This window comes from Epinephelus lanceolatus, chromosome 23 (assembly GCF_041903045.1).
Source record: "Epinephelus lanceolatus isolate andai-2023 chromosome 23, ASM4190304v1, whole genome shotgun sequence".
Lineage (NCBI taxonomy): Eukaryota > Metazoa > Chordata > Actinopteri > Perciformes > Serranidae > Epinephelus > Epinephelus lanceolatus.
In genome coordinates, this window is record NC_135756.1 from 16,795,627 (window position 1) to 16,812,363 (window position 16,737).

The following is a 16,737-nucleotide window of genomic DNA, read 5'->3' on the forward strand; positions in this document are numbered from 1 at the left end:
ATAAGAGTGGTAAAGGTTGTGTTTATGCCAGGGGCACTGGCACCATGATGCCAGCCGATGGGGTGTGTGTGTGTGTGTGTGTGTGTGTGTGTGCGCGCGCGCGTGTGTGTGTGTGTGTGTGTGTGTGAGTGTGTGTCTTTGGGGTGAAGCCAACCATGTTCAGTTAGTGATGGCTAATGTGAGTGAACACTTGACTGGTGATGAACAAGACTCGCTGAGTGTGTATGTGTGTGTGTGTCGGTGCATTCACAGAACCTTCCTTCAGGCTGCTTTCTTGCGGTCTATCTCTCTTGTGCACAGACACACACAAACACACAGACACACAGACACATACACACACACACACACACAGACAAACACGGTCAATTAGACCATTTTTATAGCATTAATGTAACTGTCAGGTCCACTGGCTATTGTGGCATTACCCCCACACAACACTGTACACAAAGCACAGCTGGCAGGCAGGGCACACACACACACACACCCACCCACACCCACACACACACACACACACACACACGCATGCTCACAGGCACAGAGGGTTTAGCAGATGGGCTATGTTGCTGAGTTGCAGATAAAGAAAAACAGAGCAAAGCTTTGCTATCAGCATCTAACAAGCTAATCAGTTTAGGCTTCACCAATACACTGTAGGCCAAAGTTTACTGTGGCTTTAAATACAGATTCACTGTGAAGGAAGATTGTTTTATGGTCATACTTTTAAAAGTTCTTACGTATTGCAGAATTAACATCACATATTAATATCACATATAACAAAAGATAAGGATATTTTATAGGCAAACAAGACCACATCTTTCCTCAGTGAGCCTCTCGGAAATGTGCATTGTCAGGGATGGACGCTAATATTTTTAAGCACTGGCCGAGACACATTTCGGACAGCTCAAATCTAAATTTATATAAAAACAAAGGCCTGTGGAAGAGAAGATTTTAATGCAAATTGACACATCCTTCCTTATATATGGCACACTTCAATAAATGACATTAACATTAACAGGATAAAAATATCTCATAATGTAAAAATAGCTTATATGGTCTATATAACATATGGTATATTTTATTACAGTCTTGGTTCACAGTTTGTTGTTTCTTTGCTCTGTTATCATCTACAGTTATTAGTGGCATGATAAAAACACCATTAAAATAGTAACTTTTTGTGGCCCTGAGCCATTGAGCCATGGTTCACGTTAAACCTTGATTGAATCCAGCAAGCTGGATTTTGCGAATCTGTTAAATTACTTGAGGAAAAATTCAACAAAGCTTTAGTGAGTAAATGTAAGCTAAGAAAAGAGTAAGTGCAGTAGCTTTACTACAGCAATCAAAGGTGTTCATGGGAAATATGATCTTAATTTTGAAAGACAGTAATACTATGAGTACCTCTGGCATTAGACAGAGGCTGCCAATTGTCTTGGCTGTAGTTTCATTTGTTGACAGTTATTATACCAAGGTACTATGATTAATTTGCCAATGATGTGCTGATGTTTAAAAATGTGTCAGGTAGTGCTTTTACAAATCCTGGAAAGAGACTGTAAATTACAGCCACACAGGACTCGCTACCTTTGTCATTCCCTCCATTAGACAACACACATCCACTTGTGTCCACTCACCCTACGACTACGATGATGAAGTCCAGCAGATTCCAGCCGTTCCTCAGGTAGGCGTTGGGGTGGAAGAGCAGGCCGTAGGCTATTACCTTCAAGAATGCCTCCACCGTGAAAATGATGAGGAACAGATACTCCACACGCTCCTGTAGAGACACACAAACAAGACATATGTTTGTCTGACTGGGAGCATTGCAGATAGACTCAGTATGACATAGAGCAAGCATTAGAGACAGATAAACAAGACAATAGATGAAAGGGAGAGGAGAATGTAGAGAGGCTGCTGGTCCTAAAGTCTGTGGTAAGCTGAGTTTCACATGTGAGTTAATACTATGAACAAGACACAATAAACTTAGACACACCAATCGAGTGAGAGCGCACCAAAACTCCTAATCAAACTGTTTGCGGTAGAGCAATTGGCCATACCAAATCACTACGATATACTCACATTCATTCACAATAATGATATTTATTTATGCCCATGTCAACAGTGAAAGCCCTGCATGTGACTTGTGAGTACCAACAGAGCTAGTTTCTTACTCCTCTGAGTTTACCAGCCAGAACAAGATGTTCTGTTGCTGTTTATGTGGATTCTTGTGTGTGTGTGTGTGTGTGTGTGTGTGTGTGTGTGTGTGTGTGTGTTTGATTATTTATGCATGAACATGTATTTGTCTAACTTGTAATCGTGTACACAATCAAAGCATTTGGATTATTTAATCAGAGCGGCTCTCTTCCTGTCCTAAGAGGCTACCATCTGAAGACAGGAATGCACGCGTGTGTGCATGCCTACGCACACGCACATACGCACAAGCAACTCTCCTACTACAGAGTTCCTCGGAGATTGCTGCCATACTGATGACCCCTGCCTGAGGGGGTCCTGGGAAATGTCCTCAAATGGCCTCTAGACAGAGAGAAGAATTATCTAACTTTATGACCAGTATAAACTTCCAAGCAATTCATCATCCACCTAATCATCCGTCGTATCTGCTTCCTATTTTTTGTTAAGTTTGTAACTAAAATAAGATCAAGGCGAGCTCCTGTGTAAACAACACAAAGTATTCCGAAATATTCTCTAAATATGTGTTTATAATATATAAATATGTTCAGCTCCATCCATATATCTATCCATCCATCTTAGTCCCTGCTCCTCCTCCTGTTCCCACTGTTTTCCCATGGACATACACTCACAGAGGGCCAGAGGTTTGGGACAGCAGGCCAGCCAGGTCTCTAAAGACTCCCCATCCCTGGGAAGAACCAGCTGAACCTGAGGCTGAAGGGACACTGCTTTCATATGTGTCCAAGTTTACAAAAAAAAAAAAACAAAGAAAAGAAAAATCACAAACTGAAAGAGTTAGCAAAGAAACACCATGAAATGATGCAATCATAGTTGATGCAGTGATGGTAGTAGGCAATTTAATGTCATCAGAAATAATATCTGGTTTATTGACAAGCAGTTTTTTCACATACAAGGAATTTGCTTTGGTGATTTGGTCCAGGGCTTAAATTCCAGTGTGGGACTGTGGGTGTTACATGTTTTGAAATTGATTCCTGTAAATATAGCACTTATAGTATCTCACATAAGTGAGTACACTCCTCCCATTTCTGCAAATATTTCATTATATCTTTTCATGGGACAACACAATAGAAATGACACTTTGATTTAACTTAAAGTAGTCAGTGTACAGCTTGTATAGTAGCATAGATTTACCTTCCTCTGAAAATTACTCAAAACACAGCCATCAATATCTAAACAGCTGGCAACAGTGAACATGTCCAAATTGTGCCTCAAGTGTCTATATTTTGTGTGCCAACCATTATTATCTAGCACTGCCTTACCCCTTTTGGGCATGGACTTTACCAGAGCTCACAGGTTGCTTCAGGAATCCTCTCCCACTCCTCCATGATGACATCATGGAGCAGATGGATGTGAAGACACCTTGCGCTACCCCACCTTCAGCTTGAGGATGCCCCACAGGTGCACAGGTGAGTTTAGAGCTGGATACATACTTGGCCAGTCCATCACCTTCACCTTCAGCTTCTTCAGCAAGGCAGTTGTCATCTACTAGGTGTGTTTTGGGTTATTATCATGTTGGAAAACTGCATTGCAGCTCAATTTCTGAAGAGGGGCGATCATGCTCTGCTTGGAATTCATGTTTCCCTAAATGAACCAAGCTCCCCAGAGCCGGCAGCACTCATGCAGCCCCAAACCATGATGCTGCCACAACTGAGCTGCAATGCAGTTTTCCAACATGATAATCCAACCCCCCTCCTACTATGTCTTAGAGAATCTAGCCTACATTTTTAAGATGCTTACTTTTAAAACTGAGTTGCTCAAATGATAGGTCTTCCACAGCTAGTAAAAAAAGTGCCATTAAAGTTAAGAGACCATGTTAGTGTTGGACAAGCTCATGTATACAGTGGCTGCATTAAGATTTGCTGTTAAGGCTGCTGTGAGTCGAAAGTGGGTCCAGCTAAACAAACAACCCTCTCAGCGTGGAGAAAGACTGTGTCAAACTACCATTAGCCCACCCGCGTACACACATACCCTGGGAATCAGTCATCCATGTCGCCACCGTTTTGACACGACAGCTGTGGTTTCACTGTCCCATTTGTAACTTCTGAGGACTGAGGGTTCGAGAAGGTGTTTATTTAAGTTGGATTTTCAGAGCGCTATCCTCTCAGCAGCTGACACCGCATTACAAAGTCTAGATGTTGATAAAAGAATCATCCTTTGATTTTGTGTTCTTAATGATGTGATTATCATATAAACTGTGATTTGGGAGTGCTTTTTTTTCTCACACTTAGAAATGCTCAAGGAGCTTGACAGTGGAGGGAATGGCATGAATTATAATACGGAGGATTTGCACAGTTTGAAAGACAGACAACTTGAAAGGCAAGTTGATTTTTAGGCCAAGGATTCTGCACCTGAATGGGCTGCTCAGAAAGCCGTCTTAAACTTGTTTTGCTACTCGTCTCTGTCGCTCTAACCTCCTCTCATTTCCATTCAGGTCCATCCGGTGTGCTTTATTGGCACAAAAGAATCCAGCTTAAAGATAAAGATCAAGGTTTTTCACATTAAATACCTGTCTTCTTTCTCTATCTGTGCGTCAGTTTCAGAGCCTGGATGGAGAATTGATTTTTTTTCTTTCTTTTTTTATATTCATCATTCGCACTGCAGACCCTCCACCACACACTGAGCATTAGCAGTCTATGCAGAAGTAATTAATCTCAAAAATGCACACACACATACACACATATTCTCCCTCTCAAACACACAAAAGCTCTCCATCACTCTCTCAAACACACACACACCCAGGCTGTGTATCTGCCGGTGACAGGCAGACAGTGCGGCGCTCAGAAGAATAAAACAGAGAAAAACATCTGGTAGGAACAGCTCAGCCTGACACACACACACACAAACACAGATACACTTCTCTGCATCCTTTTCTTCCTTCCGTTCATACAGACCCATAAAGGGCAAAATCCATAAGGGGCACAACTAATCTGGTTAGTGACTGGAAAGAAATGAGAGAGAAAAGATGAGAGACTGAGCGAGAAGAGGAGGATGGATGAGAGGCAAAGACAGAAAGAGGAAGAGAGACAGACTAAAGAGACAGAATGACAGAAAGGTGAGTATGTGGGAGCAATAATTCAGTTAGCTGTGATAGGTCAACCAAACCACCTATCCATCAGCTAGGCCAATCAGATTACGGTATCGACATTCTACCATACAGCGGACAATGTTTCCATCCGCCATGACCTTCTGTGTATGTGTATGTGCTGCAAGACAGGATTAGCTATTAAGCTGTTTTGGAAAAAACCCAGAGACACATCATAGTCCAGAGTTTTTATGTTCTTTTTGTGCAGTTTTCAGTGATGACGAAGAAAAGAAAATAACCTTGCACCTTGCAGTTTATGTAATTTAATTTAGTTTTTAATGCTAAAATAAAAAAACAAAGCTTAACTTTCGTCATTCTGCACACTTGAACATTCGAAGCCACACGAGAATCTGACTTTCTCCTGCTTAGTCAGGAAACATTTCCGTACAACGATACAGTAACACGCTGCCGACATCCGGTGATGATTTATTCAGATGCAGCAACCACAGTGAGACTAAGTACAAGGGTCTGGAGTTGTGCACATTGCTAGTGTACGTCCTATTAGCAGGCTAATGACGCAACTGTGGTAAAGGAGGAGGAAAGACAAATTTAGTACAGTAAATGTTAGACAAACGAATTGAGAAAAACACACACACAAAGGGGAGATTCTGGTTTATTGAATTTACAGTTTAAGGCAAGTTAGATTTAAGCCTTTTAAGAGTTTTTTTTTTAATGCCACTTGGAATTAGATTGAAAGAAAGATGAAGGTACAACAGAACTGGGAAATACCTGGTGTTTGTTGGCAGGTTTTCTTGGCAATTTTGTCCTTCTCACTCTGCATGAGGGTTTCCACTGCCTTGATTCCTATTGTGCAGGGTTTGAAATTTTTTTTGCGTAAAATACCACAAGCCTCAAATGCATTGCTAAATGATGATTTGAGGTTTGCTGCGAAATCTTGGTTAAATAGCCAATTTTTTAAAATTAAATTCTAAATTCCCCATGTTGTCCAGGGGAAAAATGACAGTGAGTTGACAGACGGCCCTGAGCGTCCAGCTGGAAACAAAATATGAGTGTTGTTGGTTCTGCTATCCTGATCTTTGTGACTTTAGTGCAGGAGGCATCTGGTAAATTCTGTAAAATTAAATAAATTAATAAATGTTATCAAATATTTTGGCTTTTCACAATGCAATGTCAGAGAAAATGATTCATGAAATCTTGCTTCCCCTGTCTTCACATTTTTAATACATTGGAAGATTGTTCTTGGGCACTTTAATTCCAACTGAGGCCTTATTTTTAGATGAATTAATTCACTGCCTTTTAAGAGTTTTTAAGGATCTGCGGGACCCCATAACTTTTCCTACCTGTCATAAATACCTTGTACTAACCAAGAAAACTGCTATATCTGGTTACACTGCAACTTGCTAAAAAGAAGTCAGACTGAGCAGGAAATACAATGGTACAGATTTTTAACTAACTCCAAGACTGCCGGAATTTATATGGAAGAGAAACAAAGTATTCTACTGTTCAAAGAGAGATTATTATATTTTTTATGAACAGATAAAGTTGTTTTGATGGTTTACAATCATGTCCATTTGTCTGACTGCTGCAGAAATTACTGCAGTGAGTACAGCGATTAGGACACCATAATTATGAAAACAAAACTGAAGTTGTGATAAACTGGAATTATTCTTTATGTACAGTGAAGTCTGTATGTAAGTCATCTGCTCACCACTCTAGGATTTGAACCAGCACCAGCCCATGTGAGGCACTAACTTCACATCAGATGCAAAAAACTGAAGACAGCAGCAGATCTGTTAGATACATGACAACTCCTCTTCTGACATGTAGTAAAGTTAGGAGGTCTTTACTTGAACTCCTTGTTCCTCTGTCTCGCCAACTTCTAACTCCTCTCCCAGTTCTTTTTGTCTCTCTCTTTCTCATCCCTCACTTCTACATCTTCACCTCCTCTCTTTCTTCCCATCATCTCTCTCTCTCTCTCTCCCTCTCTCTCTGTGGGTGCCAACCAGAAGTTACCATAGAGACCAAGATGGGCTCCGATGTTACCATGGAAACTGTGGGCTGCAGCAGTAGCAGCAGACTTTCTCTCTCTCTCTCTCTCTCTCTCTCTCTCTCTCTCGCTCTCTCTCTCTCTCTCTCTCTCACACACACACACACACACACACACACACACACACACAAAAAGATGACACTGATCAGTATGGAGTCAGATCAGTCTCAATATTAATGAGTGCACACAGAAGGACTCACTAATGTATTTTGTGATTTCTATATAAATGACTGTCAGAAAATATTTTTCAATACACACAAAAATACTAATTGTTGTAAATAAGTGTAAAAAACTAACTGCACACAAATATTTCTTTTATATAAATAAATGTATTAAAAATCGCAAATATATGTATTTAAGAGAATTTGCACTTTTCACCAAAACCATATTTGGATATTGATTTGTATACAGTCTGTTTAATCTGCATTTACTAACTGCTTGTGTGAAACCTGACAGTATAAATGATGGACGTAGCTACAGTAACTTCACCCATTTGGTTTGTACACTGCAGAAGCCCTGAGTTTGGCATTTCAGTCGTCGCCATCTTGTTTTTTGGAGCCAGAAGTGACCATATTTAAACAAGAGGATGGAGTTGTTAAACATGTGTAACTTTGGGTTTTGATGAAATGTAAAAGGGTCAGTAATAAAAAAAAAAGCTAACACAGCATTAGCAGCTAACATCAGACACGTGGCCCAACAAACTCACACAGTCACTGAAACTGCTCAACTTTGTTGTTTAACCCGTAATAAACATTAGATGGCATTAGCAGGTAGCTCTGTCACTGTGTGTCTATGTGTGCACAGACAAAGTCTCACACAAACTGTTCCCCGCTGCAGAGCTCCCTAGTGTGTAAAACACATTGTGTGTCTGTGCCTCCCCTGGTGATCCATGTCACATACTTACTCACCACTCACCAACAGTCGATAGTATTGAACTGAGTCTTATGTGAAACTCTAGTGTGCCACTCTGTCACTCGGCACAGGCCTTTAGCCTCCAATAAAACTTTCACTGCTATCTACAACAACATACCACACTGTTTACGATACGACATCTACAGTATAATGCAATAGCTGCTCCATAAAACATATATTCAGTTTGGCAGTGGATAAACAATCGTACCGTTTCAGTGAGCGTAACAGTGTCTCCTTTATTTTCCTGAATTAATCTGCTTCAGTCTAAAAGTAGAAATATAATAGAAAGAGACAGATTCAAGGGCTTCATACAAACTTTGAGACAAGTGAGATGTACTGTACAGTAGATACAAAAGGGTCAACAATTCATTATAATTACAGGCTACGCATTATTTTCCTTCAACGAGGGTTTAATAGAATTTCAGGGTTAAGTCTTGGGTCAGTGAGCAAAAATTGGTCTGTGTTTTTTCTATTGTTGTAATTGCTACGGCATGAAGATGAATAAAGATTTATAATCAAAGCTGACTATGCTCAAGAGAACAACTGCAGATTAATATGTCATATTATCCTTTGACATAAAAGTCACAACAGTGAAAAACAGCTGCTCTCAGCACTGAAGACAATCTTCTCGACTCCTCACAGCTAACCGCCGTAAAGAGAGGGAATTTCCACCTTAAACTCTCCATCTTCTGCCCCGCACTTAGGACATCAGGCTATCCGTTGTTTATAGTCACTTAGAAGAGGAGAGGAGAGGAGAGGAGAGGAGAGGAGAGGAGAGGCAGCAGCCTACAGGTTAAAGAGTGTACTTACACTTCTAATGTGGGTGGGAGAAATGAATGAGCACCACTCTTTTCTCAACACCTACTACTGAGGCTCTGCTGAGAAAGATTCCTAAAGCAATGTTAAACTTTGGTATCACCTTGGGTTGTAAAGCCTGATAGAGTGTCAGTCATATTTGTCAGTTGCCCTGTGCTGTGAGAGGAGTAAAAGGAAAAGAGTTCTCCCTCCACTCGCTCACTGCATGGTGAAACAGGCCTTGAAGCATAAATAAAGCATAAATAAACAGGAAGAAAGAAGTAAACAGTTTTGTTTTTTTTTCTTTTGCAGTTTTATAACAAGAGCCAGGGCCAAACTATATTTCTACTTTATATCACGGCCAAAAAGTTGTGTTCAATACTGCTTTAAAATCCACCCAGGTCAATGAAACTCACAGATGCTGTGGTTGTACTGGGACTCTCACAGGTGAGGTGTTGTGCATTTGAGTTACTGAATAAGGCTGCACAATTAATCTAAATATTTTCAAAATTACAATATGGCCAAGTGTGATATCCGCATGGCTACAGCTGCAATTTTTTGATAAAGGTAAAATGTGTCAAAACATACCAGTATAATGATGCATAGTGGTGCTACAAATCATATTCCAGATTAAAAGGAATATGTTTGTTTGGCAATGACCCTGGCAAAAAACACATCATCATCATTTTTTATATTTTTAAGGTAAAATGTAATGCAAAAATTGCCATTCTCATTAAAATCAGAATTGCAATATCTGTCAAAGTAATTGCAGTATGATCTTTTGTGCATTTTGTGCAGCCCTATTACTTAATATAACAGGAGACTACTGAAATCTAACATCCTGGATAAATAAATGATGGCACAAGGGAAGAAGACAATACCAAAGACTCCCCACCATTTCTGCTTTAAACATACACACAACTCCAGAGTCTCTTTGGATGACATTGCTGAAAGGCAACAATTCCAAACACACTGGAAACATGCTATTAACATGCCAGCAGCACATGTTCAACATGAGTCTCATTAACAGACCTAAGATCCAATCTATGGGCCTCTGGACTAGGATTATGTTTGATTAAGGATTACACTTGTGTGAGTTTGTGCATGTGTGTGAGGGAGAGAGAGACAGACAGATAGATTGCACTTTGGGCTTCAGTAACCTCTGACCCCTGACAGGAGGATAGATCAACTAAACAATGAATTAAGATTCATACAGACACACAGTTCCATAGCCAGCTGTGTACTTACTTGCTGTGCCTCAATTGCTCAGCGACAAAAGAGTTTTACCACTGTGTACGTGTGTAAATGTGGCTGATGAACCTTTGTCAAATGATTGTAAAATGCTAGTTTTTTTTCTGCATTAATGCAAACACAGCCTTATTAAATCCATTTCTTTTCTTCTGTTTGTCTCTTGTTTCCTACAGCAATGTGAAAATCAAAGTTTACAGAAAGACAAAAACTCCTGTTTCCAGGCAACAGGCACTGTACCTACCAGAGGAGAAGGAGGGAAGGAAGGAAGAAAGGAAGGAAGGAAGGAAGGAAGACACAAAGACAGAAACAAACAAACAAACAAACAAAATAACAAAGAAAGAACTTGACATTTAGTTCAGAAAGGTATTGTGCAGTGTGCATGTGACAAAAGCCCTCACGCAATCCGTCTGCGGCTGTTCATCATCACCTGTAGTTCTGGTGATGAGTCTGCTTTGTCCAATATGAAAAATGGCTCACAAGTTTTACAAATACAGACAGATGACTTGCTATTTCCTCTCACGCCGGTGCATAAAATATGCATGTTGGCTGTAGTCTGTATTTTTTTCAGAGGCAACTTTTCAGGGAAGATGTGACTTAATGTGAAGCGATGCAAACTGTTTGATTAGCTGGCCTTTTTCTGAATTAATGTCTTGAGATTGGCTCTGTGCGTTGGGACCCAGAGACAAAGAAAAAGCAAGACAGAAGGCTAATTGTTTAGTGACAGAACTTACAGCACCCTACTGGGACTCACAATGCAGATCAACAAATCACACTGACAGACTGTCACATGCTAACTATGCTAACTCTCTCTTTCTACACACACAAGCACACACACACGGAAACACCTCACATGCTATCTCAATTTGTCTCTTTATCTCAGACAGAAAATGACACGTTATTTCTTTCTTCCTTTATCAATTTCTGTCACTTTCACACACAGAAACCTGTAATCTGTCCACTTCCAGGTTCAGCCTACCTGTCAACAAATATCAAATCCTGTTGAAATGTCTCTGTGGAAACACAAACTGGGCTGCCATTAAGCTTTCATTTCTCTAAATTAATAAGTCATATGTTCACTTTCTTCATCTGCATCCCTCAGGGATGTTAATAATTAACTGTTAAACCACGTTTCAGTATTAAAATATATATTAAATATAGCCTAACATACGGGTGCTACAGGGTTCTCATCTCACAGTCTGTTGCCCAGGCTGCAGTCCTACGATGATGCCATGATGTTGCTTTTGGGAAACACAATCAGCAAACTTTCCGTTATAGCCATTACACAGAACGGTCAGTTCAATGTCTGCCCGGCTAGCGTGAGCTAACACAGCAGCAGTGGCTATCAACCAACACCAAGCTGTTAAACGGTCCCAACAAACTCACACTGACACTGAAATGGCTCAACTCTATTGTTAGGTAACGTTAGCTGTGTGATGCCATCAGTTTGCCCTGTCACTGAGTGTGTGTGGTGTGGAAGACTCTGTGAAAGACAGGGAAAGAGTGATAGCACAACAAGGAAGGGAGGCACCAAGCAATGCAATATGCTACAAGCAGCTCTTCACACACACACTTGTCAGTTAATGTTTAATGATAGGCTAACAATGGACGGCTATTGGTGAGAAAAAAAAATCTAAATTAGCATCCCTAGCATCCCTTAATCTGTTTTAGGTTACAAGTCCTATTGTAGCATGTAGTGGGTACAGGATTGGATACCACACTCACTATTTTTAGTGCTACCAACTGAATAATGTTGATACTACCAAGTACCATTTCTTATTAAATCCATCAGTGCCAAATTTCAGTACCGTAAAATGCGTCTGGGTGAGAACGCCAGGTTTAGACAAGAGGCGGAAGTGCCATGAGGCACCCCAAAGCATGAGTTCAACTTCAGACAGGAGGCCAAAGCACCAGGGAAGCCGGGAAGCTTGGTTCTTCAGCGAGCCAAAACTATCACTGCAGCGCTGATTTGCCACAATAGTTTGGGCCTCAGGCTGATTTTCTTTTCTGTAATACCAATAGAAAGAAAGACAGAGATGTAAGATTAGCCCTATACATAATTAGAAAAGAGCACTGTTATTATAAAAAAAAGTAACGTAAATGAACCGATAAAAGGTATTTCGAATTCCAGGCAGCAGAGCCATTACTGGCGTCCGTTCAAATGTAAACAGTGCCCAAGCCAAGCTGGGAGGAAGGCTCCACCAGTCCATCGCACATCCCACAAACAGATCCAGTCTTACATCCACAGAGCTAAGTTAGAGTCAACCTGACCTACGTGTCCCTTGAACAAGCAGAGGACACCCAAACTGAAGATAAAATAAACACTTAAAAGTGTCTGCAAATACTGACAGAGGTGTTAAAAATACAAGAGACAATATTTATAGAGGAACAGTGAAATAGGGAGAACAGGGAATTGAAAGAGAGCGTAAGAAAGATATAGACAGAAGAGAAGGAGAGAGACAGAAACAGAGTAATTGGTCTAAAAATAATAGAACACAGGAGCATAAATCATCTCATATAGACAGCCAGTGTGTGTTAGTGAGGGTGTGCATAAATGTGTGAATGTGTGTTTATGCGAGCTGGTGTCTAAGGGGAAGGTAACTGGTACCCTTGAGAGAGGAGAAGGAGAGAGGGAAAGCGGGAGATGGCAGGAAGAAAAAGAGAGCGAGATAGTGTATGTAACGAGAGGGAAAATGAAAAAGCCAAGGTGAAAGGGTAAAGAAATATCACTTTCTTCCTCCCTTTTCACTCATCCCTTCATCCCAGCTAACAACACACTCTACCTTCCTTCATCTCCCTCTCAAGTGTAAAATGCTACCTCTTCAGTTCTGCATTCTGATGTGTATGTGTGTGTATGCTGACTTATCACGACTTCTCCTGCCTCACCGCGCAGGAAGACAGATGCTGGACGGCCACCCCACACGCGCACACACACACACACACACACCATGACAGCCATGCATTCAACACATTCACACACTCAACACATTTGCACATGCAGTCAGACACACAAACTGAGGTACAAATGAAGACAAAGTGAAGTGACACACAAATGCACAGATCACTGTAGTGCATCAAGATCAGAGTAGCTGTTCGCTAAACTGACAGGACAAGATAGATTACTATACTCTGTAACTCATTGCATGACTCATGGTACGGAGCGTGTGTTTGTGTGTGTGTGTGTGTGTGTGTGTGTGTGTGTCTGTGAGTCATCTAATATGCCTCTTGGATTGATCGTGCTCTTGTGACTTACAAGTAAGAGAGAGAGACTGGAAGGGTGGTATAGAATGACAGGAATACACAGGAGTATATTAGTAATAGTAGTATATTAAAAATAACATAATTAGTCACCAGTTGTTTACAATTTTCTCCCAGTTACAGCTGCACTTGAAATGTCTTGACGTCACTTTTGTTCAGTCATCCACAGGGATCACAATACAGTACTCCTACAAAGTCCATTCAACACTGGGCACTGGGAAATTATTCTATGTTATAGAGTGCCCCAGGAATGAGTCATAAAACCCGGAAATGAGTTCGGATTTTACCACTCGTGGTTCCCTCGACTCAAAGCCAATGTTTTTTTTTGTCAGATGCCTGATATAAGGTCTGTGGTTGACACAAGCTTAAGAAACAGTTGCATTTTGTTCTATGGCATAAAATGCATCAGTAAAAATCCCACTTGTGAACTCTGAAGCTTCTACGTGTCTTAAAAAAGGCAGCTGCTACGAAGTGGCTGAATGAGACTACAGACCGTCATCACACCTTGTTATGGTGATGATTAGGGCTGCAACTAACGATTATTTTCATTGTTAACTAATCTGTCGATTATTTCTTCGATTAGTCGACTAATCATTTTATCGAAAAATGTGTTAAAATGTTGAAAAATGTTGGTCTGTCTCTCCCAAACCCCAAAATAATGTCATCTAATTGTTTCATACTCACGCCAAAGGGTTTTAGTTCACCGTCATGGGAGAGTGTGTAAAGCTGCCAATATCTGAACGTAAGAAGCTGCAATAAGAGTATTTTGGTACTTTTATAGTACTTTTCTATGAAAAATATACTCAACCCAATTAGTCGACTACTAAAATAGTCACTGATTATTTTAATTGTTGATTAGTCATCGATTAGTCGACTAATCGTTGCAGCCCTAGTGGTGATATTAGCTCGTACAACCGTAGCGTCGTTCATTTATAGCCTAATGTTAGCTTTTAACTTTTGCCGATTGCATTTAGTATAATTTCTTGCAACAGAGCTTATTTTCTGCAGTAATCCAAATTCCAATGGAATTTTTGTTGAGGTAACCAATACAATGCTAACTTCTGTGTTGGCCTACTGAAAGATGTCATCCCTGGGGCACTGTATCGTGAGAATGTTTCATTTCTGATATTAAAGGGAGGGTCCATCTGTGTTCTTTTCTGTGTTTTTCAAATGGAAACTTGCACATAGTGGCTATCAATAAGTGCACATGTAGGTAACACACACGGCATTCACTGACAGTGTGAGCATGGAGAGTGAGAAAAGTGTTACCATGGAAAATTTGAGCTTGGAGGTGGAGCATGGTGCTTTTAAACCTTATATTTGTACTGTAAAAACCCATTTATAGATCCATAGTCTAGAGTTAGATAATGGTCTGCATGCTCCCAGTTTGGAGAAGCAGACAGGAGTACCTTGACACAGAAGCTTACCAATGTAGCCTAATGATGTGGAAGCCATGTTAGATCGATTCCAAAAGTTACACACTAACGCAAACTAACTAACCGATCACAGGCAGCAGTGACCAGTAACTCGTGTTCTGCTAAGTGAAATTAGTGTGTCTATCAATGGCGTCTGGAGGCTGTGGACTGGAGCAACAGCCAAAAGTTAACATTAGTTTAAGTGTATACTATTAAAACGTAGTTATTGCTTTACCTTACTGAAGCCATAATCTTTGCTCTCATCAAAGTCACTAGACTACATTGAGAGAAACTGTAATTTTACCTCACATTTTTGGATTTGAATATATAAAGAACTCCAACAAAATAATATTAACAATAATAATTATGGTAATGTAGCCGCCCTTTAAGAACCAGAAGTTTAACCATCCAATTAGCCGACAGCCCAGTGTCTTTAAATGGCCATACTGTATTTAAAGGAGGAAAAGTCATTACTGTGTTATTCAGTTGCATATCTCTTCATCGCTCTCTTTGTCATCACATCCTTTCCTGTAAATGCAGACAGATAAGTGAAGCCGTGTTTGTTAGCACATTCTTTCAGTCGCTGCCCTTCCCTCCTCTCACTAATCCTCGTCCCCTTTTCTGTCCATATCCACCTCTCTCCTCTCCTTTTTTGTCCATTTGATTTTCCTCCTCTGGCCTCCCCGTGTCTCTCCCTGAGTTCTCTGTGCTCCCCATCAATTATCCTGTCTTCATAACAGGAAGATGCTGAAAGATTGCGATGAACAAAAGGGGTTGAAGTAATAGAGAAATCACAGAGACAAATAAATAAAGAGAGCAGTGCTGGTGTCATTGTGCTAGGGGCATCAGCTGAATCAACCCATCAGAAAAAGACTGTAATCATCCACTTCCTCAGAGGCAACCTAAATCTGCCCGGAGTGATAAACCGGAGACTTCTCACTCAGTGGTTAACCAAATGAGACACCAGAAATTCCAATTAGAGCGTTTCCAGGATTCCCTGACTTCCATATATCAAGATATGACACCGAGGCTACATTGAAGACGTTACAGATGTGAACCGCCTGGCAGAGCTGCTTCAACACTTCCACCATAATCTATAAAACAACTGGCTACACCAGGCATGAGAACAGGGCGTAAGCGGTATGTATGCACCACAGAGATCCGCTCTACGAATGTTAAGATAGGGTAGTCTTTTATTTATATTTTTTACATGAGGAGTACGGATCATCTACATAGAAATGGGTCATAAAGTGTGTAGATTTTTTTTTTTTAAAAAGATATGTTTTTGGGCATTTTTGCCTTTAATGGATAGGACAGCCAAGTGTGAAAGGGGGAGAGAGAGGGGGATAACATGCAGCAAAGGGCCATAGGCTGGACTTGAACCCGGGCCGCTGCGGCAACAGCCTTGTATATGGGGTGCCTGCTCTACCACTAAGCCACCGACGCCCCAGATTTTTTTATTTATTTAGTACCATGTCCAGGAAATTACTTATCATAATGCCTACAAGCTAATTTAAATCATTATTTCCCATCAGTTTATAATTATCTTTGATATCTTATGTCAAACAGGGCTTCCACTTCGGGGTCTCAATCACCCTGTCACATTCATTATTTCAGCACCAGCTGGCTGTTGCTTATTAACTTTATAACCTACTGTATTCTGTGGATGTTAGTTTATTCACATCACCAAAACTCGGTAAGAAAGTTAAAGTTTCACAGGGCTGTGCTGCGTCGAAAAACTGAGGAAACAATCCCACACAATCCCAAAACAAAAGCTCACATTCTTGTTTTGCCTGTGAATCACATTACCCTCTGCAGTTTGTGTG

The 16,737-nt window shown here is 40.6% G+C and overlaps 1 protein-coding gene across 6 annotated transcripts in view; it reads right to left on the minus strand.

Moving 5' to 3' along the window:
- The window catches only part of cacna1c (calcium channel, voltage-dependent, L type, alpha 1C subunit), a 300,165-nt gene that overhangs the window by 107,190 nt on the left and 176,238 nt on the right, over nucleotides 1–16,737 (minus strand). For all 6 annotated transcript variants that reach the window (XM_078165240.1, XM_078165243.1, XM_078165244.1 and 3 more), the window contains exon 4: nucleotides 1,623–1,762. In XM_078165240.1, the coding sequence (XP_078021366.1) occupies nucleotides 1,623–1,762 (140 nt within the window). The remainder of the gene's footprint in view (nucleotides 1–1,622; nucleotides 1,763–16,737) is intronic.